Below are 27,572 nucleotides of genomic sequence, written 5' to 3'. Positions count from 1 at the left end.
ATTGCTACCGCTCTCAGGGCTAACTCATGGAGAAGATATAGCAAGTGCTGTGCAAAAATGCCTGGAAGACAATGGAATCGATATAAATAAAATCGTTTTTATAGCAACTGATGGATCCAGAAATATGGCAGGAATACATAGAGGAAAAACAGCAATTCTTCAGGAAAAAAAAAAAAAAAAAAAAAAAAAAAAAAAAAAAAAAAAAAAGAGCATGAAATTCTAACGTATCACTTCACAATTCATCACAAAGCGCTTTGTGTCCGAACATTTCCGGCCGAAATAGCTGAGAACATGAACTCGGTAATTAAGATTATTAACCAGCATATGGGCCAAACGCACTATACCATCGTCAGTTTAAAGATTTCCTTGACGAAATAGATAGCCGGTTTTCTGACCTACTTCTGCACAATAAAGTATGATGGCTTTCCAGAGGTAACATATTGCAACGTTTTCCTATATGCTTGCATGAAATAAAAATATTTCTCAATGAAAAAAGTATTGACCATCTCGAATTGGAAGAAGACAAATGGTTGCAAAAATTCAACTTCATGGTACATACCACGATGAAACTAAATCTAAAGATGCAAGGAAAAGTTAACCCAACCTACACCTTGCTTGAAGAAGTAGTTTATTTCGAGGAAAAAAAAATTACTTTATTATTATTAAAAAAATTGTTGTTGAAGACATGGAAAGCAGTAAATTACTTCATTTTAAAAATCTTAAGCAATATCACGATGATACCAATGCAACTATTGACACAAATTCCTTAAGCATAGCTTTAAAAACCATGAAGAATGGATTCGCTTGGATATTCGAGCAATAATAATAATAATAAAAAAAAAAAAAAAAAAAAAAAAAAAAAAAACCCTCTCTCACACAAATACATATGAGATCAACACTGGGCCATTTGGAATTGATGCTGGATCGCTTCAAATGCAGTTGCTGGATTTGAAAAACCAAAGACTTGTTGAGTGGCAAGTTCACAGAACTCAAAGGCAAGTTAGAAGTCTAGAAATGCACGCATATCGCGCAGGTCTAAAAGAAATTCCGCGAGTTGAGGCTTTTGTATTTGGCCCATAGAATTGTCTTCCAGAATGCTACAGTGAGGTCAAGAAGTTGGCATATGCAGTGCCTGACAATCTTCGGGTCGACATATTCATGCGAGCTCTTGCATGAATATAATAAAAAGTAAAGTTAGGAATCAAATGACAAATAAAAATCTAGAGTCGTGCTTGAAACTTAAAACAACAAGTTATGAGACAGATCTAATCAAACTTTCAAAAGACATGCAAAGTCAATGCTCCCATTGATGTAACTATCTATATTTGTATTTTAATATGAATAAATATTTTTCTGTAATTAAAGCTATTTATTTAAAATCAAATATACATAAACAAATATTATAATATTGAAAGGAAAAATTTTAGTGGCTCTTTAAAAACTGGGAAATTTTGTAAATTGTAAACTTTGGCTCTTCCGTTTCAATAGGTTGCCAACCCCATTGTTCTTCACTTTCCTTTTGAACTTGCCATAAGATGGTGCCACATCTACTTCTCGTCTAGAGGACCTGCACTTAGTGCAATATTGAACGTTCCATTTATTAGGTTTCCACTTTTTTCACTTCTCAGAGCCCCGGTGGACTCAAAAATTTATATTGGTAAAGGCCGTTACCGGCCACGTACCTCTTACGTAGCTATGACCTCTAGCTACGACTATTGAATTCCTGTATTTTGTACGAAAAATTGCCATTTTGTTAATTGCTTTCCAGACGACCGACTTCTGACCAGATGCCATGAATTGCTACATTTACTATGATTGATTTCCTGCTAATGCCAAGATTATGTCAATGAATAGCTATAGATTAATAATTGCTATCTTATTACCAAATTGCTAGAAAGATTGTATGCTTGCCATGGTGAGTTCTTGCCTACGGGTGTTGATGCCAAACGGCATAATTTCTTTTCTATCATCGTGAAAGCCTTTGGCACCTGATTTGATTTACTAGTCAAGACTCCCAGAAGTCGATACTAGCCGGAGAAGATGTTCTAAAGTTCGAGAATATTTCCAAGAAAACCGCTAAAAATACGCTCTAGAATGTTCTCACTTCGTCTATGACAAATCGACAATTTTGTCACCAAATATTGCCAAATGGGCGATTTCACGCCAAATCTGGAATCCCATCCTTTCCTGACACTTTCTAGCAACCTAAGCCTACCGTTGACTCACGCTGCATTTCACTGAATTTTATTATTTAATTACTAAGTATTTTAATTATTTTATTGGTTACTTTAGCTTCTCTTTCTTAATAACCTTTCATAGGACTCCGTCACTTCCAATTTTAGAAATTAAGCGCTGATCAGTATACATACGTTTTTCATAGAAGTTTTAGTTGGTAATTGTATATTAAAAGCTATTTTTCACAATAACTTAATCTTATATCCTGTGTATTTTATTTTAAGACCTGTGTATCCTGTGTATTTTATTTTAAGATTTTAATCCATTCCTCTTCTTTCGTCTAATGCTTAAAAATGTTTTATGTAATCGTCTCTTATTGTTCCGAGGCAGGAAGCCGGCAGACATGTTATGCTGGAATTGGTCAGATGCACTCATAAATATAGCATAGCTGCTTCCTTTTCAATAAAAAAAATGGTCGAATATGGCATTGAGGGTTCAGGGCTGGGGCCAGAGCCGGTGCAACCTCAAGAGCTGCAGAATTTAGAGGCAGCAAAATTCTGAAGCTTATCTGCCTAAATTCTATATTCTGAAAGCGGCAGAATTTATCAGCTGCAGAGATTACACCAAGCGGCAAAATACCCAGCACCAGTCCTGGGAAAAGACATAATTGTTTCAGGCCTATTCTAGGAAGGTTAAAGTTTACCTTGTGAAAGGATATACAATAATTAGGGTATTTCTCAAGTAAACAGATCCTTAAAAGAAAAATTTCCTTTATTCGCACAAATTTTTACTTAACTATTTTTAAAAAATATGTGTCACTTCGCCATGTATCTACAGAGTTGAAAAACAATATTTTTTAATTAAAGTTTTCTAGAATTTTACAAAGTGTGACATGAGAAAAAATACAAAAAGCTATTTTATTTCTATTTAGACTAACACTTACAAAGTACCAACACAATAGCAAAAATAGACAAATATATTTCTAGTGAAATATAGTAACTTTTAAAAATTCGTGATATTAGATATAAAATTTCAGTTGATAAATTTGGAACAAAATCACATAAACATAAACGATTATATATGACAAGGCAGCAAAATACTCCACTTATATAGAATACAATGCAGCTAGTCAATTTCACATAACATAAATTTATCTTTGTTATTTTCTGTAAAATAATCCCATGCAGTTAATGTCAAAAAATGCAAAGATTTAAGAGGAAATAACAAGGATTGTTTAAATGACATTTCAGATTTACTTTAAAAAGGTGTTCCTATCTTATAAGAATGACTTATTTTCCCTTAATTTTTAATTGCAACACTATTAATATTTTTTTAATTCATTTTTTATTGATTTTCGATTTTTTTTAAATTATAAAATTCTTTAAAGTCAGTTTAGGATATGAAATGAAATAATCTGTATTAAGTTATCAATTTAAAATTGCATAATTTCCCTGTTATTAAATTTATTCAATTCAAAAATACATAATTTTAAAAACTTTGTCTTACTGAAATTTTGCTGTATTGATTTTTCTGTAACATTGTTTCAGATAGAAAAACAGATCCAAAAGCAATGGTAATATGCAGTTTCTTTAATCTCGTATTTAACCTATTGTTCATTTTCATATTCTGTATTTCTGTTTCACTGCTTTTATAAACATTTCTCATTTACATCAATACTAAAAGTACAAATATTCTTAAGCATCCATCCATACACACACACACACACACAAAAAAAAATAATAATAATAATAATAATAATAACTTCAAATTTCTATTCTACATAATAGATAAATGCTTAAAACTGCCCAAGGGTCAAAAGCATGTTCATCTTTTCTGAATGCAGATCTATATTATACCAGTTGCAATTTTTACCCAAAAAATTAACATTTACAGTGCTGTTTAAAACTAGATATTATATTTTAATAAATGGTAGTGAAATGCAACAAAAATAAGTTTTTTTATTTACTGGGGGAGAAAGATTCATAATACTTACAATTTAATTTAATCATAATATATGTTAAATGTTTGATTCAACATTTTTTTTTAATGTTTAATTTTTCATACACACTGTGATCTGTTTCTACATTACAACTACTTTTAAATCTGTTTTCATTCATATGTTTATAGTACTTTAAAACTGAGTGTTCAAGGGAAAAAATAATAAATAAATGCAAAATACATCCGTACAAATTTTTTTTTTTAAACTGTGCATTTGTTAAAATAATTCCTATAAATTGTATTATGAAAGAAAAGTCATACAGTAAATTAGGAAAAGTAATAGCCTAAAGATTCAAGTTTTACTGCCCTCTTGGAAATTCAATTTTAAATTCCTCAAATTTTCAGTGTTTCCTATTTCTAATAGGAGAAGTAAATTTTAAAGTAATAAAGTACATTACAAAATACATATACTATGTATATTTGGCACAAACAAACAAGCATTTAAATGACTAACTGAAACTTGAAAAGTCGTCAGTTAAGATAAAAAAATTAATTTAAATTAAAACAATAAAAATTAGGCTTGTTACATTATTTAACAAATATGATATGAAACACACAATTCTTCTGAATTGAATCTAGAAGTGCAATGTTTAACACACAAAACTTTTGAGGCATGTATTAAAAATAAAACACTAAAGTTCTAAGATTGCCCTATACCCCCTATATCATTTTATCATAAATAGCTAAGATTAGGAATAAAGAGCTCTTAACCTTCTCAAAGTATCGTGTTTATTTGTGTGTATGTGTGTGGAAATAACACTGATAAATTTTCAACTTAATAATTTCACCATTATTTTTTAATATTCTGAACGCTACGAATTGGCAAAAATTGTCTTCATATTAAAATATTATGTAAATGTGTGGACTTGAACAAAAAATGTATGCATATTTTGAACAAGTTCCTTAGAACTACATATAAAAGCCAGAGCCAAAATCATTATAATTCAATTTGTACAAAGAAAAGTATAGAATATAAATCAATGATAAATTTAAAATAAAATGCAAAATATATTATTATTTTAAACCTAGGCATTAATGTATTTATAATAATATTAATAGCAATCTATTATTCTTTCAAAGAATTATTAACATTGGACTTAATACATTAATAAAAACTATAAAATCCTTGCCTCCCAGCTGCCAATTTAATTATGTATTTGATTAAAAATAATGTTTCAAGATTTAAACATCATCACAGGCAGCAAAACTAAATATCAGTTAATGTTTTTTATAACTCATTCCTACACAATTGTTAAAGTCAGTTACATAAGAATAAGTTACGAAATTCTATTGATTTAAAAAAAAATCTGTTTCTGTGTTCAATGTTTTTATGTAAAAAAATATAAGATAATTAAAGGTAGAATAAGTTAACATGTTTTTGGCATAGAGTAAATAATATAAAATTATCCATATTAACTTCAAAATTTTTATAAATTGTAACATATATCTTAATACAAAATGCAATAACATGCATTACCCATTGGATGATCTCCACTGCTGATTATGAGAAATTTTAAAGTACAGACTTTCTAATAATTTTATTCTTTGCACATACAACATAATAAACAGTGAAGTCTATGATACTATATATAAATATTTTTAATAAATTTTTAGCCTGTTACAATACTATTTTTAGCTTGTTACAGTAGATAACATGCTGTTGTGATACTGCACATACCATAACCCGAACATTTAACTGTACTTTTTATAGTTAAAACTATTTGATATTTGCATATTTGTATTACTTAACACACTCAACTATTTGGTCCTTACATAAAAAACAAAGAGTCTAAAAATGACTAGTGATAAAAAGTTTCATGATGTGAGGTTTTCTTTATAAATCTTTTCAGATGACAAAATACATTGGCGATTTTTCTTACATCGTGTGTAAAAATATAGTAAAAAGAATAGTATTTCAATTCTATCTATCAAAACAAAACAACAACAACAAAAAAAAAAAAAAAAAAAAAAAAAGAGAGAGAGAGAGAGAGAGATTCCTTAAATAATAGGCACTTTTCACAATGCATCAATCTGAAATTCAATAGATATTCAAATATACTAGCACTGTATATTATTTTACACCATTTCACAACTACCATTGATTTTTAGGCACTTGTGTTTCACAGCACATCAGTCCAAAATATAAAAAGTATACTCATTAAATAATAAATGTCATGTTTTCCATTCTGCTGGTTATAAAATGCAGCAACAGCAACAGGTTTGTGGATAATCAGGAGCGTACACCTTTTGCTCATACCCATAGACATGAAAAAGGCCTTCATGATTCTTCCATTTATATTTAACAGCAGCCACTGGAACAACACTTACTTTGTGACGCTAAAAAATTTACAAATACATTAAGTATAAATTTAGCAAGTTTCATTAAAATAGTAAATCTACTATATGCCTTACATTGTAAGTAAGCTATGTAACAGATTTATAGAATCATAAGAGATTATTGCATATAATTCTGATTGTAAAAAAGTTTAAGATTGCATAGAAAGCTATATTAAAGGGAAAATCCAGTATTCAAGTACAAAACGTATTTAAAATAATTATCCACAGAATAAAAAGCAAACAATTATGAGAAATATTTGCTTTTCAATCTATAATAGTTGCAGAATTTGCACATAGCACTAAATAAATCTGTGTCCTTATCTTTCATATCTGATCAATCAGTCTGGCATTCTATATATTATTTATTAATTAGGACACCAAACAGTTTTTGTAAGAAAAAAATCAAAATTTTACTTAAAACATTTAACAAACATGAACAAAGGGAATAAAAATTACATTTATACAAATATAAATGTGATATGCCAAACAAAATGTAATAATTATTTTTCATACTGTATTTACCAACAGATAATCTAAAGTATGACTAGTGAGACTATTGGTAAACTTATGTGACATAATGCATTCAAATATTTGGTTTTACATTATTATTGTAATTAAATATCATTATTACATTAAATATCAAGAAATAGATATTAAATCTACATTCTGCTATTTTCAATTATATGTTTTATTTCTCAGAATTAATGCATTATTATAATCATATAATTACTTCAATTTCAATAACAATTAGCCCAATTAAATCTGAAAAAAATTCCCTCTGTACCAAATCTTGTTATTATAAACTTATCTACCTTTCATTTCTTTAATTATTTTACTTAATTTTTTTTGGTTTGAATTTATTTTTAATTTACTTATTATTGTTAATTTTTATGATATTTTGATTCAATATTTACTTAATTAATACTAATTTAATTTACTAATACTGTTTCCCTTTACATTTTATTCAATTATTTATTTTCAGTGTTTCATCTATTACATTATTTATTTGTTTGTTTGTTCCTGCTTCTAATGGCATTATATAGAGTTCTAGCACTTCTAATTTTACAAACTAACTGTAGCTGTAGATCCTGGTTTTAGTACTACAGCTTTTCCACATATAAGTGATAAATAGATCTTTAGAAAAATAAGAAAATGAAAATTTCTGCACAACTTTATAAAGAAGCAATAAAACATTAAATCAAATCAACTGATAAATTATGCACATGCCTTCATAAAACAAGAGCTGCCTTTAGAGGCGTTGATCAGTCTGCTAAGATAAAATTGGCTAATATTCCATAAGTAGGGTAATTTGGCACCAAACTATTTTGGCCTTCCAAATTTGGCAAATTTTTTCGATGGCAATAAAAGCACTAAGATGTGATTTTTAAACATAAACAAAATAGCAACTTTTAAGTTTTGCAGTAGTGAAATGCCGTTATTTTATGTAAACAGAATAGTAAAATGAGATGATAAAATACTAGATGAGTAAAACAAAGTCTAACAGCTTTGCAAGTAAAAACATAGTCCTATCTAGGCAATTCATCACAAAATAGTAGAATGAACAATTCTTGTAAATAATTATTGAGTCAAGAAATATATACACTTATCAGATCAGAGCACTGCGAAGTGAGTTTTAAACATAAACAGAATAGAAAATTTTTATTTACAGTGGGGAATAATGATTATTTATGTGCAAATAGAATAGTAAATGAAATTGATTAAATGATAAAACAACGTTGTGGAATTCAACACACTAAACAACTTTCATTCAAAACTTTAAATATTCCACATCTTTCGATTGCCACATGCAAGAAACAAAACTAAAAAAAAAATTAACTACATAACATTAAATGAAAACATTCATAACTTCCCATCATTTGAAATCCAACATTCTCCCACCAACAACAGCTTAACCTTCTGTAAATATTTATATAAATATAATATTAAACATATATATATATATATATATATATAATATCATTATTAATAAACAATAAAACTTTTAAAAACAAACTCAGTATTTCAAAATCAAATTAAAAAAAAAAATCTTCTGGCTACACTAAATTTGCACTCTTACAATTACTGAAATAAAGCTCTAGGTTTGCCACAAGAAAACACAGAGCCAGAAACCACAACCAAATCAAAATCGCGCCAAATAAAAAATTTTCACCAAGTTTGCCGTTGACCCTGATTATGGAATATTAACCATAAAATTACATAAAATTGATTAAAGTACAAAATGTAGCCCAATTTAGCATGGCTATTTTTATGGCTTAGAGAATATTAGAAATTTTTTGCTTTCTACTGCCTCAAAACAGTGTTATTATCAACACTGTAATAAAGGCAGCCATTTTCTATTCATGATGAGGGGGGAAAATATTTAACAGTACGTTTTCTGGCAAATCAGCTTGCATCTTAGAGGATGAAGTTGCATTAACTTTCGAAAAGAATGCTTTTTCAAGACAACAGGAATATGCCTCTAAAATAAGTCAATTCAGAAACTAGTATTTGAATAAAACTATTGTCATCCAAGTGTTGAAATTACTCCTGAAATAAACTGGCAATTTATTCTTGTCAATATTTTTCAATGCTGTGGGGTTCATGAATAATAAATGAAAAATAGCTTTTAATTTTAAATCAACAGAATTTCTTCCAAGAAGGAATATAATCTTATCTTTAAAAGCAGTTCTCAATGAAGCTCTTCGTGGATGTAAGTTCATCCTTCCATCCTCTTTCAGAACAGTTAGATGTCATCCACATTAAATACCCCTTCAGGCAAATAACCATCTTTTATTTTTTCTTTCAGATTTTTTTTGAAATGTTCAGCAATCTTAAAATTGAAACAAGCAGCTTTCTCCAATTATGTATACATTACATAAATCATATTGAATTTTAAATCAATAAAATGTACATTTACTAGTGTTAAATGCTTTAAATGCTTTCACTCACTATATTTATCTTCTAGTCAGTCTTTCAACTTTTAAATCAACAGACAGGCTGCATCCTTTTGTTTCCATGGTTAATAAATTCAGAATAATGCTCTTATTAATATGATCCTCTATTCATACAATCAAAAATTTGCACATTTTATGAAAAGGAGCCTTCACCACCACCAACTCCCTTTTTCTTTTGTTAAAATTGTGCATTTCATGCTCATTGCATTTTTAACTGCCCATTTTATTTTGGTTTTACCTTTTACTTTCACAGAAACCATCAAACATGACATTTTTTTTACAAGCTATTTCTTTGATTTGTTTCTATTTCCATGAACTTTGATAATTTTTATTTTAAAATTAAAATTCAGAGCCTTCATCATGATCTTAACTATGATGAAACATTCATCAATATTACTTTGCTCACTAGCCATTACAGTGAAGTATAAAAAGTGCAGGAGGCCCTGTGCTATTAAATTACTGAGAAAATTCTAACATGCCTGCCAATATCCTTTAGATCCTCCATTTGTTTGTATTAATTGTTGAAATAACTAGCAGAATAAACCAGTGATATAAAATAACTGTATCACATCTTTTTATTGCAGATATTTTATGCATCTAGAGCGTTTCACTACTTACCACAACAAGAAAATAATGAAACACAACATCAAAATTCAACACAATTCATACATGCGACAATGTTTTAACAATTATGCACTGTTATGCATACAAAACTTTAAAGTAGTGTGTATATGCTAGTACTACACTTAAATTTTTTATCTTAACTTTTGGCCACAAAAATGAGTTGCCAAATGTTGAGCCATCTTAAATCAAGGACTGATTATCTGTATACAAAAATATTTCATTTATATAACTAAAATTAATACAAATATTATACATATATGTAATGATTCATGTGTAGATAACTTGATTAGCTCAGAACATTTGTGCTGATGGAATGATAGATTTGTAGGCAAACATGGAGTTCAACACATAATTTATTCTTGGACATTCTTGATATACATTCAATCACACATCATTAATCTATTAAGACATCTATTCTTGATTTTCAAACCCTGTGGGTATTATGAGTACCCCACAATTTTATATATGTGTATCACATCTTTAAATAATAGATGAAACAGTAAAAATGATTAACAATATGCTTGTGGAGCAAGAGTAGAGGAGAGAAAGTGATTGCAGATTCAGCAGCTAAGGTATTTTTAGATTTGGATCCTTTTTTTTCAGCTTCAAATGGTGATTGGATAAGAGTTCTACAGCTTGCCGAATCATTGCAGACGAAAACTATGTTGTAAGTAATATAGTACAGATTCTTTGATGGGGACATAATCAAATAAAATCAGGAATTAAAAGGGCTATTGCCAAATTAAGTTAGTAATTTGTTAGTAATTTTCTTTCATATTTTATATCTTATATATACAGTCAAAAGTCGTTAATCCGGACTCGTCGGGACTTCGGCGATTCCGGATTATAAATCATCAGTTTAAATCTCGTAAAATGGCATGCAGAAATTCTAAAATTAAAAATATGAAAGCATAATTTATGAAATAAAGAACAATTATGATCTAAAGGGTATCAAAATTTACAAAAAAAAAAAAAAAAAAAAGCTTAATATTTATTTGTTTACTTTATTAAACATTTCTTTCAATGTAAGTTGTTTAAGTTGCTTTGTTTTATGTGATAATACTTTCTCTTTAATTCTATAAACAGACATAATTTCTTGTTCAGTTACAAAGTTCCGCTGTTCAAGTCCCTTGCTGTGCCGAGAATACCGACTAACTTGTCAATCAAAGTTTTTTCGTTTTCACTAACCTCTCTGTCACCTTCTTCATGTCTTTATCCATTTTTTGCAGCAATTCCACTTTTTGTTTGATAGACATCAAAACATACTTTCGTTTTGTAGATCATTTGGGAGCTCCAGCATCGGAAGTTCTATTTGACATAATCGAAAGTTCAAGTCAAGTTTACTTTTATAAAATTGCTCTTACAGTCTGAAAAAAGTAACAAGCCGGATCCAGTTCGAAGATTAAGGAACAATGCAATCATCAACATTAACTGAAATAGATAATTAGATAATTTTAGCTTATACCGTCCGTTATACATTAAACGCGCACGCGAAAAAGTATTCTGCACTTGTGCACATGCATATGCGCAGTCGTAAAGGTCTTATGCTCAAATGTAAACGCCTATGCGCATGTGTCAACGCGGCGCATGTGCAGAAAGTTTTTAGCTTTGAGGTCCGGATTATAGATCATTCCGGATTATGGGTGTCCGAATTAACGACTTTTGACTGTATATATAAATAGACAGATAAAAAATAGAATGTACTATTATATAGAAATAGAATTGTACTATGTATGTATGTATATATATACACTAAACTACTTTATATTACTGTAATTTTAGCACATTTTAAAATCAGTTATGTATAATATATCGTGTTTAGTCCTGTATAATATTTTTATTGTATACATGTAGTATACAATGAAAATACTTTTTGATCACCAGCCATAGAAGATGCATAAAGAAGCTCTCACAGTTAATTTTTACTGAAGCATATTTCCTTGAATAACACAATATAACAACATATATACAAATTTCACATATTCATAGAACTGCAAACGATAATAGAAAAGGAGTGGTGGGCATGATGTTAGCAGCATACAGGCAAGCAACAGAAAAGTATGTAGCTTACAATAGATGCCAGATTAATAATAGTAAAGTTATATTGTTAAAGCCAAATAATAATTATAAATTAATTTTGAGGGTGAATAACATATATCACAAATCTGTGAAGTTTTGAGTCATAATTAATAAATTCATAGGTTACAGATTAACAATCATTTTTATAATTTGGTTTCAGCTGATTAGCAGGTTTCATATAACTTATCCAAAATTTTATTTTCGTTGTACATTACTTAGAATTAAATTAAAAATGAAAACTTAAAAAAATTAAACTAATATATATTTTTTTATTTACCTGTTGCAAGATTTTCTCTGATGTGAAACAAGAAGCATGCTTTTGAATAAGCTGCGCTGAAGCCATGCTAACTGTTGTATCAGGAAAATGAGTCAAAGGCCAGAGCTAAATAATGAAAACAAAAATGATGCAATTCACTAAATAATTAAAAGTTTTGTATCTGAAAATAAATGAAGTTTTTGGAATAGGAGGTAGATTTCATGTAAGAAAAATATCTTTCTAAAATTTAAAAAAAAAAAAAAAATGCACAACTTCTGTCAAGAATAGAATAACAGCAAAAAGTACAAATGATTTAAATGTTTTATTGAAAAAAATCCCATTTTTAAGAAGTTTAATTACTCACATTAATAAATCTATCACCTTTTAACAACTCTATCCAACACAAAATGATTCTGCTTTGAAGAAATCTTATTGCAATTTCTTTCGCTGATGTCCAAAATATTAGAAATAATTTGCTATTCCTCTGTAGCTTCTTTTAAATAAAAAAAATTGTATTTTCTAAAACAGTTTCTAACTCTGTGTGGGAAAGTGCTTCCCATGCTTGCAATATGCATAACTTCTAGCAAAGATACAACAAAGATGAAAAAGATACTTAGTTATCTTTTTCAAAATGCTTACATTTTTACAAGATTCAATTTTGTTTATATTTCTTTGAACACTACCTTTTCTGTAATTATATTTGAAAACTTTTATAAAACGTTGTCTATAATGAATGGTATTATTGTTTTTCAGAATGATATCAGAGGGTGTGTAGCACAGTTATCTACCAGGAAAGCTATTTATCAGTTCTTTGCCCCATTTAAAAAAGAAATCAGTAAAAATACTGCTTGTCATCCATAAGTTCTTGTTATTATGGTAAGGTAAATTCTTGACTCCTTTTGAACATTGAGGTTTTCTACTCAATAATCCAATAATTATAAACATCTTTTGAATTATTGCATCCATATTGCATGTTAATAACACAATAACTAATACTCTTCTTAAAACCAGCTGCTGTTTCACACTTAAACATTAATGTATACTTCAGTAATGCTCTGTAAAACAGACTAATTTCATCTATGTTATAAATTTTGCGTAAAAAATTTTGTCTTCTTTTAGAAGCCCAGAAAAAACATCTTTTATCCATTTCTCAGCTGAATGGTGATCTGACACTAGCTTCTGATAATGTAGTTTCTGATAAACAATGTTATTTTTCTCTTTCTATTTTGTGGCCCATTCATCAGTTGGCAAAAAATTTTCTCCTAGTATTTTAATTCTACAGCTTTTGTGATCAAAAGAGTTCTAGAAACTGACATATTTTTTAGTCTCATAACTTGAAACCATTCTAGAATAGTGGTTTCAACATCCCTCGATTTTTCATCCTTTTTGCGTCCGAGCTATTTGCATTTTTTACTAGTTCTTTATCAATTTTATTTATTTGTTTAAGTATATTGAACAATGCTGTTTGAGAAATCCCTATTCCAACAATGATGTTTGGGAAATCCCAAGCTGCTTTTCTTTGACTGCATTTACCAAAATGTATCATAATCTTCAAGCAATTAAGCCTTTCCTTTTAGGCTTTAATTATTTTATTTAGACATTTTCAACATTTTACAAATAAGGCCCACAGTAAAAAAAAATTTTTCTTCCAGAGATTTGTTCAAGTCTCGAATACCTGTTACACAAGCAGGAAGACTGCACTTTTGTCAAGTCGACCTGTCACTTCATGGCCATTTTATTATAGGCATAATCAATACTTGTTCGTTTTTCTTCAGCCTACAATGATCACTCCCTTTTTCCAATCAAAGCGTGATAATGTATGATAGGCAAGAAAGCATTTTCTGATGTTTTCTGAGAGCAACGTGCAAACTTAATGTGAGTATGCAAGTCCATCCTCTATTAGTTGGTGTTCGAGAAAGGAAATTAGCATTCACACTTAAGCACCACATATTATTTAATTCTTGGAAACACTCATTTACTTATAATCTAAGAACTTGTTTTAATTGTCTCTAGAGGACTGCTTTTGTTAATCATAGAATAAAGGTATTCTGTCGCTCTCAGCTCTAGTCCAGACCAAGAGATTTGCAAACAGCGTCTGACAGTAAATAAGAAAGTATACCCAACATCCCAGGGTGTCTTGGTTCTAACTAGACAGGCTAAAATTTCTGCTAAATACATTTTATTGAAGCACTACATAACTGAAAGGTAAATGAATGAAATACAAACTGCTTTTATCAGCCACAAACAGTTTATTGTGAATTTGAATAATGATATTTTTACCAGTTTAAGTTTTATAAGTAGCCAAGAGGAGTTTCATAAATGGCGCTTTTTCTATTGACAAATTTTCTTTATTTGTTTTGGTTCCTGGAAATTTGAACACAGTATATGGCTGTGTTTATTAACCAATGAGTTTAATAAGCAGCGGGGATCGTACTATGCATTTCTCTTTTCTCACGATTTCTAAACTTCTTCTAAGTGAGAGTAGGGAATGATAATTATATTATTTTGGTGCCAAAGATTTAATGGTTTCATTTCCTAAAGCTATTAACACAAAGTCACATTATGATTACTAAAACAGCAAATTTCAATTAATCTAAAATTTAATTAAAATTATGAAATCAATCTCAGTATATTTACCAAAAACTTCTTTCACTCTCTCTCTATCTTATATAATGTAGGGAATGGCCATGCAACTGTAACAATATGATGTAATCATAATGTGCCATTTAGATGAGAATGCAAACGAGCATGCAGATGTATAATGTTGTGATGATTATTCTTCCTTTTCTTATCATTTTTAATTCACACAAATACATAACAGTTTAGTAATAACTTAATGAGTATTACTGATGTTTATTAGTGATTATTTTTTTGTATTTGGAACTGTAAAAATTCCTGCTCCATATATTAATGTTTCAATTTGATGGACTGTGCTTAGTGTAGCATTCCCATTGTCAACACTAAGGGATTAGCAATGTTCAACCATTTTCAAGAGGATTACAGGGGAGCATTTTATGTTTACAACTTTCACTTTGAATATAATATTCTTTAAAATATAAAACAAATGGCTTCTGAAGAAAATGTAGAAAATTTAAAATGACAGCGAACTGTCAAAAGGATAAATACTGCTAAACTAATTTCAAGAATTGTTGTTGCCTTAACAGATGAAAACATTAATATATGTATATAACATATTAAAGGAACATCTAGTAGTTTTAGTTAAAAAATAAATAAATTAAAATTCTTAGATAGTCAAATTGAACATTTAATCGATGTAAACTTAATTAAGGAGGAAGTAAGCACTAGTACTGATTATCAAGACAAATGCATCTGGCATAGTAACAAACTTAAAAGTTTATTCAAAAGAAAAGAAAATTTTATTCGTTCATTGACATCTGAAAAAATTTTAAGTACTTTGAATGCCTCTTCAATTAAACTTCCTAAGTTAAATAATCAATCTGTAATCATGAGACCCAAAATATTGGAATGAATTTTGGAATTCATTTGAAAGCACTGTTGATCACAATAATTTACTTTCAAAAATTGAAAAATTTGCATGCTTAGAAACATACTTGACTGGAGAAGCATTAAATGTAGTATCCAGTTCTTATTAAAAGATAAAAAGATCTGTTTGAATATTCCACTTCATACATATCACACTATCATTTAAAACCACACTTATTTATCTGGAATATTAAAAATTACTCATAGAAACTATAAACATATATTTGCTGTTATTGACTCATTCACAAAGTTTGTATAGATTTACACAACAAAAACTACTGAATAAGTAAGTAATACCTAAATCGGAAAATAAAAAAATTGTCTTTGGAAATCTTTCATATCTAATTTCCAATAGAGGTTCAGAATTTACTTCTAAAGATTTTCAAGATTACTGATTAAGGAACAATATCTAGCTTATTTAAATTACTACCAGATTGGACAAATTGAGAGAATAAATTCTGTCATAATTTCTGTTCTCTGAAAATTAGCGATTCAGAATCTGACAAAATTTTATGCACATGGTGAAATTCAGCAAGTAATTAATTGAACATAACAATGGAGTATCAGTGAAATCCCATTTGAACTCATGTTTGAAATCAAAATAAAATTTCTAACCATGACAAAATTACAGAGCTGCTACATGTAGAGATAAATTAATTTTGTCAAGATTCGTGATGATCTTTGAAAGAAAGCTGAAAAACAAATTTTGAAAGTGCAGGCGGAAAATCATAAAACATACAATTTACAATGTAAGCCATCCCATGTGTTCCAGCTTCAATGTGGTGGGAATCAAGTGCACACAGTATGGGCTTGGTTTTAAATTCAGACCATACAAGATCATGAAAATCAAGCCAAATGATACATATTTTCCCATATGTACTGATCAATAGCTTTGGACTTTAATGTTATTAAACTTTTCTTTGATAATAATTACTAACTTTTATTTTTTATTTTTCCAGGTGTTGTTATTAGAATATCCTAATTCAATACTATTTTCATTTATCAGTATTGCTTCAATATTTTCTTTTGTTGTTTAATACTATTAATATTTTCAATTTAAGTATACTTTATATGCTAAATTTTGCTCTTTGTTCTTGTCATCCCAGGGCAACTGATGGCAGATGATTATGTAGAATGACCAAATTATGTAGAAAATGACTATGCAACTGTAATTGTATGATGTAATAGTAACACACCATCTAGATTAGTGCACAGATGAGTATGCAAACAGTGACTGATGCAAATGGATAATGTTTCAATGATTCTTCTTTTTTTCTCTTTCTTTAAAATTTTTAATTCATGTAAATAAATCTTAGTAATGATTCAGTGAGTATTAGTGATGTTTTTGTATAATAATGAAATTATAAGTATTAATCAAATAATAAATTTGGTACAAATAACAAATAATAAGAGCAAATGAATTTAACAAAGATGTATGAAAGAGTTTGGTTCTGATAAAAATTATATTGACCAGCATTATAAATTAACTATGTTATTCAGATAAAGCTTAAATAATTTAAATACCTCATTAATGTTAGAATTTAGGTCTAAAAAATCATCAAGCACAAAAAAGTATATATGTAATATGGAATATCAATCAACTGCATTTTTTAAATGATATTTCAATTAAGTCCAACAAATAAGAAAACAAAATATCCAAGTCCATTTTCATAATTATAATTTTGACTAACTTCCCTTGACATTAATTAAAAATCTAAACTGTAAATTAATTTTCTGCATCTATTATTTCTTGGATAAAGAGAGACAATTTTCCTAATGTATATTCGCCTCCATTTTTAGCTTTAGCATTAACTTTTATAGACTTTAGTTCACGTTTCAGGTAGAACATGTCTTTCATAGTATATTATGCTCTTTTTAATTTTTTAATTTTAATTCTTTTTCAAAATTCTCCATTAAATTTTGAATAAATATTTACAATTAATGTTTATGTACATATAACATCAAAGTAGCAAATGATAACTTACAACAGCATCTTGTTCTTCACAAACTACTTCACCTGTAACACTTCGTATTCTATCATCTCTTAATGCTGCCACTTGTTCAACAACATGATCATCCATATGATCTGTCCTGAATGTAAAAATCAAAATTTCAAAAATGAATAAAAAATACTGTTTTTCAATTGGTGGATCTATATCACATGTTATTCACTTTTGATTCTGTGGAAAAACAGTAATTACTTGTATACATACTGAAATTTTTAAAACTAAAAATCTAAAAAAAGTACATCAAATTTCCTTTCCTAATCTAAATTTTCAGTTAATATTATAGTCTTATTAAGGATGTTATTTACCATGTTATAGTCAGGCGTATAAAACATTTGATCTGGCCAGTGCCACAGCAACCCTTACAGACAGCTAATCCATCACCATTGCACTTCCAGCACCTATTTATTTTAATCACATATTAGCACACGTTATCACATGTTGTTCAGTATTAAAATTTGTGAATGATACAGTTATATTTTCAATATTTAATCTGTAAATAAAAATGGCCAATTTACAAGAAATTTTATATTTTCTTCAAAACTAGAAATGATGTATCTATAGTTTTTAAGATTCTTAATTTCCTTTAGTCAAATCTTTGTTTTCATAGTTACAAAATATGCGGCAAATATATTTATTTTATTATAAAACACAAAAACTCAGAATATTTTTAAGCAAAATTTAATTTATATTTTTATTTTCTATAGCCTTTGTTCCCAATAAATAATTTTCGTAGCAGCAAAAATTTAATAATTTTCACAAATTAAATTTTCAATACATGCCTCTTAATTATCACTATCTAAATAAAATATATTTTATCCTTTTAAAGCATTCTTTCCTTTATGTTGCAGATTGTTATTTAAAATTGTGTATTTTTATTTGGAAATCGAAAAGATATTACTCTTGACTCAATTACTTAAAGATAGACAGACATATGCACATGCAGGCAAGTAAGCAGACCAGATGGACAGATAGATTATTTCACTTATCACTAAAAAAAGTAAGCGTTTAAATATAGAAGAAAAACACTTCCATATTAAAATCTTTTAAATTCTGCATAAAAAGAAATATTTCCATTCCTAAATCTGCTAAAAACTTTTTATTGAGATATTTCATTGACATTTAATTCTTATATTCATATTTGTTTGTGTGTTTGTATTGTAATTTCTAGTGCAAAATTTAACTAAGTTACCTGCACCAAACCAATGATTGAAGTGAAACAGTTATAAGTTGATAATTTCCAGGAATTCAGTAATCTAAGAAGTAACTGGGAATCAAGAACAGAATGGTAGAACAATTAAGAAGGCGATGTACAAAAGAGAAATTAAGCAAAAATGAAGCAATCTCTACTGCCTTTACCATAAAATATGTCCCAGATCAGAAAAATAAGACTGAAACATTCCCAGAACTGTGAAAACCAAATACTATCAATAGCAGGGTAAAACCATGAAAGATAAGAGCAACTAAGGAAATGCACAGATTAAAATGTATGTTTAAATACTGCATGTGCGCAGCTACAACACAGTTTAGGCTTGATAAAATTGAGAGGAAAAAAAAAAAAAAAAAAGGTTAAATTATAGTAAAAGCAAGTATCTTTCAAAAATTAAAACAATTTGTTATGAGGTTGTCTTATTAAGTTTTCTAAATCCAGATTGAAACAATTACAATGCTTTAGGCAAAAATATTTAAAAGATTGACATTCCAGTAAAATATGATACACTGTCAGAATTCCATTGCAATCTAAACAAAGTGGATTTCTCTCACCTTTCAGAAGATGTTCATGGGTCAGCTGATAGTGACCCATTCTTAAACAAGTTAAGAGTACTTCCCTTCTATTTAGTATAGGCGGTCAGCACTCTAAAGTAGGTTTAACATTTATCATATTATTGTTTGCTTGATTATCCCAAATGCATATGCTTTTTATTAAGAATTTTTTGTTATATCAATGCCTTGATATTTGTGAGTAGGACCCAAGGGTTGGTCACCGCAGTAGCAGTCTTAGCTGTAATATCTGCTAGTACATTCTCCTTTTATGCTATCAGGGCCAGGAATCCAAGAATAGAGAATCTGATATCCCCAACATTTAGGATCTGACTGAGTTTCAGAATTACTGCACTAGTGGGATATGAGCTATAAGTAGGATTTTCAGTGACATTAATGCACTCAGAGGATCTGTGCATATTATGAAATTCCTTCAACATTCTTCTGAGAGGAAAATTAAAGACTAATAAATTGCAATAAGTTCAGAAGTGAAAACCAAGCAAATTGGGTACAATCAAAACCCAACAATTATTTTTTCAACTACAAAAGCTTCCCCAACATGATCTTGGGATTTGAATCCATTTGTATAGAAAGGCTTTAATTTCTATATTTTTCTATATTTATGTCTAAGCTCTGCAAAGTTCAGTCTGTAAATGATATTATTAGTGTTAGATTTATCCAAATACTGGAACATACCATGAAGCTGAATTTTTCAGTTCTCCCATGGTAGAATTTCAAAAGGATTCTAAAGTTGTATATTAATACTAGACATATTGTACTGCTCTACCAAAGTGCCTGTTCTTAGACCAAATGATGGTATACATGACAAACATGCATGATACAAACGAGATCATGAACCATTGAGTAGATGTGAATGAACAGGATCCTTGATTTGTGGTATGATTTTAACATAAAGCTCGAGACAAAGTTATTCATGTCTTAAATGTAGGGAAGTTTCAAAGAATTCAACATACAAGCTTTATTCTGAGATGATCTAAAAAGCTCTGGTGCAGATCTGAAGTGTTTGATGATGTATAGGATCAAGTTTAGCCAGCACAAAAGGCCTCACCAACCTGTAAATAATTGATACGCAATCAAGCTTTGAGCTGGTAAGGATTATGTAAATAAGAAGCATTGAGCTGCATTGAAGTCTCCATGAGGTATTTTGACAAGACTCTGAATATTCATAATTTGTAAACATTTCTTTTTTTTTTAGAGGGATGATAGGGAAAAGTAAAGTAAGCTTATGGTCGAGCAGCACGCCTAGGAATTTTATCTCTTTTTCTACAGGAATCATTACATCTTGCAAATAAAGTTAGCGATCAGGATGAGAAAACTTGTGACAAAAATACACACATAGTCTTTTGGTTAGAGAACCTGAATCTATTGTCCTGTGACCATTTAACTATTCTATTCAAAAATGTCTGCAATTGTTTCCTAACGTATTTCAGGTGTGCACCCTGACAACTAACCTGTAGGCGATCAACATAAAGCATTCTGTGGAGTGCTGGAGGAAGTTGTTTTAAAATAGAGTTAATTTTTAAGCTAAACGAAGTGACAGTACACTGCCTTGCAGAACACCTTCGTCTAGACTAAACCCATCAGAGAATACAGAGCCAATCTTCACATGAAACTTTTAAAACTGCAAGAAATGCTTGACAAAAACTGGCAGATTTTTTTTGTAAGCCCCTACTGTAGAGCTCCCGAAGGATGCCCTACCTCCATGTTGTGTCACACGCTTTTTCTCTACACAACAATGTAGAACTACTCGATTTCTTTTTATAAGCATGTTATGGATACTACTTCCTAAGAACAGAATAGTATTAACACTTGCTCATCCTTTTCTATATCGTCTATGATAAAGGAAGATATAATTATTCATCTCTTAATAGCAGAACAGACAAAAATTTACATCTTTTCAAGCAGTTTACAAAGGCAGCAAGTTAAAGTAATGGGATAGTAATGAAAGAGATTCGTTGGGTCCTTTCCTGATTTGGCTATTGAGATAACAAAAGCTTCCATATTTTATTGGAAAAAAAAAGAGGAGGGCTACCAATCACTTACCGTTGAGGTGTTTTAACATAGGATAACTAATGCTATGATCTCCTTATCTGCAACAAAGATCTTTTCACCTCCAGCATTGTTACTTCTTGATTATAAAGTTCAGAAGTGACAGAGTTGAAATCAATAGCCTGTTTTTCAGAAAGCAGCTTGGCAGAAAGAAATGCAGGATGATAGTTACCGTTATTTGATAGAGTTAAAAATGTCTCTCTGCTGGTATTAACAATTCCTTCCCTGCTGCTGATTATTTCACCACTAATTTTAAAATAGACAATGTAGTCTTTGTATATAATGCACTCAGAGGATATCATACCCATGAAGAAGAATTTATTGATAATGTATGCAAGATCCATAATTTCCTCTGACTCCTGTAACACACATGGCATTTGTTTTAGCTCTTTTAAAGACGATGAGATTGGATTCAGTGTTATATCCTTGAAAAATGCTCTTAGCTTTCCTGTTTTCTGATGGCATCCTGAGAATTTTGCTGACAATTTTGGAATAGATAATTCAGCTGCTTGAGTGATTTTATTGGTAAGAATCTTCACAACATGATCAATCTGCAGGTCCTTCACTATTTTCTTCAAGGAAATAAACATGATGAAAAAAGAAATCCCAATCTTCTTTATCCAACGAAAACCGTGGTGTTCTGGAGACAGAAGGTTTTCATTTTTTTATAAAGTTTACTATGATTGGGAAATGCTTGCCATTAAATGGATAATTCATAACACTAAAGGAGCAGATGATGAAATTATGTGTTTTTTGCATTGTTGAAGATACAGAGACAGTAGTCCTGGAGTAGCTGTTTGATTTGTTTTGTCCATGGATTTGTATCTCTATTACTGCAAAGGGGACTGTGTCCATTAAAATCACCAATGAGAAATCAAGGATCAAGGAAGTGCAATTTACGGAGTTCATAGGCAATTATGCCTTTACGTCCACATCTTCAAAGGAAATTACATCATCAAAAAGAGGGGATTGTCAAATAGGGTAAAAATTTTGAGAAGCCGAATGACTTGGAATAAGTGCCTTCACACTGAGTCAAAAAAAGGCAAAAAACTCAGAAGGTCTTAATTTTGTGCCGAAAAAGGGCCAGAATAATTTAGATAGGGGCAGCCATAATAAAATTTTGACTAGAAAAATAAAAGGTGAAGTTTGCTTGAAGCTTGATAATCATGTTTTGAATATGTCAGAGGCGAAGAATATGCAGGGGAATTTCCGATGCGCGTTCTTCAGGGGTGGGTGAGAGGGGGGAACCTGTTTACAGGTCGAAAAAGTAGTTCTGCCAGTGATCAGCTGGGAGGGAGAAGTTTTGTTTTTGACAGCTATTCAATGCGGTATTTAAAGCCTAAAATGATGTTGTTAAATGCCTGAGAAAGTTCCTTTTTTTAAAGGAAGAAAAGAGCAGTATTTAAAAATCTTTTTCTGTTTAAGTCAATTCAAAGTTAGAAAATATTTTAATTCAGTCCTTTTAGACTGTGATGTTTCTTCTTAAAGAAGCATTAAAGGGGTTCCTCAAGTTAATGCTGTGTGCATTAAAGAACTTTAGAGGCTGGGGGGGTTAAGGAACGACCAATGAGAAATAAACAAATGTTTGTAACTAGCCAATCAAATCGACCAAATCTCTCTGATAAATACTCTCATTGGGAAATACAGACACTTCAAACAAAAATCGGTGCCCAGACATTCACCCGTAAAGCATGAGATGTGTAACCATAGGAAGGGCACTTGAATGACAGCTAATGGAGGTAAAGCAAGCCTACACCACCACTTGCACGTCCGTTGAAAGTGCTCTCTTTTCTTACCCTAGAGTACCTACGTAGCTTTGCTGGATTATCAGGTTTAAGGAATGCCTCTTGTACTGCAAAACAAACAGATTAATAATTATTAATAAACTTTCTAATACTGCCAAGACCCTAGTGGAGGCTATGACAGTTCCACAATATGAGAGTGGCCATTATGGATATTTATTATTACAATGACGTTTCTTTGTATCTTGTAGTAAAACATGTTTTGGAAGAACTGTGCCTCCCTCTATATCCATCTTTGATTAAAAAATCACAGAAAATACCTTCAACAGAGCTTTGGCTTCTGTTTTGGGCACTTAAAAATTTTCTTTTATGAGTTGTGCATTTTTAGTACTTTTATTTTTGAGCTTCCCATTGCCTGTCTGGGAGGAGAAGATTTTAAAAATTTTTTGCTACTAGTAATTTTTTTGGTTCAGGTGGTTTTTTTTTTTTTTTTCTTTTTTCTTTTCTTTTTTTTTTCTTTTTCTGTTTGATATAAGATGTTTGGGTACTTACAGAGCAATACAATTCGGTGGCTTCAGCACAAGAAATGTCTGGCCTTGGTTGACTGCTGCTAAATATTTTTTTTAACTTCAGAAGAGGAGATTTTTTTATAACTTTAATGTCCTGTATTTCAATCTCTTCTTTCCATTTAGGGCAGGTTTATGAGCATGATGGATGGTCAGCATGGCAATTTACACGATTTGGATTAACAATGAAATCTGGTTTTTACGACTAGTCACAGAACAATGAGGACGAGCAAGGTTGGCACGGCATGCAGCCTTTGTATCCCTGAATTGCTAATACTGAATACAATATTGTATTCAATATCATCAGCAACAGTGGGTTTGACACATAAGGTCCAATGGGAGAGTTCAGGTACCCCACCTGAATGGGCTAAGGTAGCTCTGGAGATGAGAACATCAAGAAAATATGCTTTAATTAACAAGGTTACCAATTCTAAGCCCCACACGTTTACTCAGCCAGTTCTTTTAAAAGTCGTTCCTCAGAGACTGATATCAGGCCTATTCCTGGAATGACATTTCTGGACGTGTTCAAAGACTTATGCAGTGATACATTAGTAGAATGCTCGCCCATACTCGTCATTTCTAGGAGCGAAGGGCTCTGTGCATCAGATGTCGTCTCAATGAACAATAACCCTGAATAGAGCTTTTTTATGCTTTTTGGCAAGCCAGCTGAGGTTACAATATACTCTGGATGAGAAATGGCGACAGAGTTTTTAGTTGACCAGTTATGACCAATGACATCTGATGCTTTCACTAACAATGGCAGGAGTGCTATTCTCTTAACAGTTCCAGAATTTTTCATTTACAAGTGAATGGGAGAAGAATTTATTGTTGTAGTTGAAAAATTAAAGCTGTCATCTTATAAATACAAGAGATTCAGACCTGACCACCCCAACCATCATGGAGCCCAAAGAGTGAACACAGGTCCCTGTGTTAGGGCTACCGAAATTTATATGCAAACTGAAGCTCCAGGATTAGCTTTTCTGAAAGTAGGAACTCTTGAAACTTATCCCCAAGTCACTGACATGAAGGATTAGTGACCAGCTAATTGATACTAGCAGGGGTAACTAAGTGCCTCCTCAAGCAGGAGCCAAAGCAGTATGTTGAGTACACACTCAACTATCAGAATCCTACTTTCAGCCATGCAGGTTTCCATGCATGGCAAACGCATGGGCAGTTTTCTTACAATGGCAAGACAGAAATAAAAGAGTTGTAACTGTATAGTGAGCCTCAACCTCCATAAGAGAAAACCACCGGGCAGAAAGAGAGGGAGAAGTGAAAGCTAATGGGAAAGGAAAAGAGGAAAGGTCATTGGTTCTCCAGAAATGTGACACCTAATTGCCAAGAAGGTAACTCCCCAAAGGGTCTTTCCCTACTATACTTTAGCTGGGCATACTAAGATGGTCTTCACAGCTAGGACAACCATTCCAAGAGTTACACACTTGAAGTACTTCACCCATTTCTTCCACAGGTCTCCTACTCACCACAGTGAGACAGCATAGATGAACTTGGGAGAAATATTGATATTTAATTAACATATAGTTCTGAAATTGTTACTAATGATTTAAAGGCATGAACACTGAACTTGATTCTTCTCTACTTATAATTTATAAAACAATTGTGAAAGAAATTTTGCACAATATATACAGAGTCGGATTTAGACTTCATAAGGCCCTAAGCTATTTTAGATATAGGGCCCTTTATAAGTCTGTTATACTATATTTTAATATTTGGGGTCCTCCCAAGAAAGTGGGGGCCATAAGCTACAGCTTGTGTAGCTTATATTATACATAAATCCTGCACTGAATATTTACCTCCTACGTCCTGTGCCATGACACTGCAAGCAACGACCATTTTCACTCTCTAAAGCAGAAGGTTTATGTCCATCACCATGACAAGAAAAGCAATACTCCTATCAGATAAGAATCAGAAATAATATAATACTAAGAAGAATACAGTATTTTTAATAAATCTACACTGCACCAAAATTATCAAAAAATATTTAAGTGGAAAAAATTAGCATTTAACTTAATTTATCAACAGAAGCAAGTTAAATATCAGGAAACAGCTTAAATTTTTTTATTCTATTTATTAGCCATATACATTTTACATTTGATACACATGCAAATTAAGTATTTATTAGGGCTTATCTATTAAATATATACAAAAATATATGCGATGTAATTTTATATTATGTATTACTATGCTTTTAATATAAAAATATTGCATCATTTCCATCACAGGGTTATAGGTGGGAAATAATTTCTTACAGAAAAATTCCTGCTTCAGTGTTACTTATCGACCTCCATTAAATTAAATGTATCTCTAATGTCTTGGAACATTGTTCTTTTTTTCAACTGTCAATAAAAAATTTGATTTCATTCTTTGTTTACTGAAATAGCTAAATTAAGAGATATTTTTCTTATGTTTAGAAAACTTGTACCATATAAAAAAAATTAACTGATAACAAAATATGTTTTCTTAGTGGAATGCATCAAGATGGTACAAGTATCTTTCTATAAAAAACTGGCCTGGATATCAAAATTCTACCACATGTATGGAAAAAAAAACCAAGATGATGCTGCAAAAACATAATACAATATAAAATATAATACACATTATGAATGTATATAATATCAATACAAAGAGTCATTTTTACCCAGCCACTTCCTGAACAAGTGCTACATCTTTTGCGACCCACACCACCACATACATGACAGGTCTTTATAGATGCAGTATGGGGAACTTCAAGCTGTGTAACATGATTTTTGAAGTATGAAGGAGGAGTTGCTGGAATATCCCATGGAAACGGAACCTGATCTGTATTCTTGTCATCAATTGTACCTCCTGTTGTATGAATTGAAAATACAGTTTTTGAAAATGTTATGGTGACTAAAATTAACATAATGATGCATTTAAAAAACATTCTATTAAACTAAAAGATGTAATAGGTTTTGTTATTGATACAGTATTTTTCAGTTAACAAGGCATAAGTCAGAGACATGAACCTGAAGTACCAAATTTAATAATCTACTGATATCATCTCATAAATAGCTATAGAGAGGTATACCAAAAGACTGCATCAAAAAAATCATGCAATGAAGTTCTACGTTACTATTACCAGAGACCCGAAACAGCATTGGAACAAAAGTTTGCGATGTAAGATTCAAGGATTACTTTCCTGACTGCTATTTGATTACTTCAGGTGTCAAAAGCTCACAATAGTAGAACTTTTTCAATTACAACTAGGAACAGTTGTCAATAAGAATAATTATAAGCATTCTTAATTGTGAATCTCCGTTTTTGTTTTCATTTTTTTAATATTTATTTGAATTTAACAAAACAGCCTCTCTTTTCATGAAGCTGTACAAATCATTAAAGTTGCCATTCCTATCTGTAGTTATAAACATAAAGTAGTGTCCTGATAACTGAAAAATACCTTTGATATTTTGGAGTTGTTTTAAAATATGTATAACATTAAATAACAAACACATTCAAATGCT

The 27,572-nt window shown here is 30.3% G+C and overlaps 1 protein-coding gene across 5 annotated transcripts in view; it reads right to left on the bottom strand.

Moving 5' to 3' along the window:
• Positions 1-3,078: 3,078 nt before the first annotated feature.
• Positions 3,079-27,572, bottom strand: part of LOC118196067 (protein SSUH2 homolog) — a 137,284-nt gene continuing 112,790 nt past the window's right edge. For all 5 annotated transcript variants that reach the window (XM_035367451.2, XM_035367452.2, XM_035367453.2 and 2 more), the window contains 6 exons: positions 26,729-26,916; positions 25,884-25,981; positions 18,242-18,334; positions 17,913-18,018; positions 12,445-12,549; positions 3,079-6,510 (listed from right to left, as the gene is read on the bottom strand). In XM_035367451.2, the coding sequence (XP_035223342.1) occupies positions 6,367-6,510; positions 12,445-12,549; positions 17,913-18,018; positions 18,242-18,334; positions 25,884-25,981; positions 26,729-26,916 (734 nt within the window). In that variant the 3' untranslated portion in view covers positions 3,079-6,366. The remainder of the gene's footprint in view (positions 6,511-12,444; positions 12,550-17,912; positions 18,019-18,241; positions 18,335-25,883; positions 25,982-26,728; positions 26,917-27,572) is intronic.

This window comes from Stegodyphus dumicola, chromosome 9 (genome assembly GCF_044657685.1).
Source record: "Stegodyphus dumicola isolate Sdum_Otavi_A_Nest chromosome 9, ASM4465768v1".
Classification (NCBI taxonomy): Eukaryota; Metazoa; Arthropoda; class Arachnida; order Araneae; family Eresidae; genus Stegodyphus; species Stegodyphus dumicola.
This window is presented reverse-complemented; position numbering and strand designations above follow the sequence as displayed.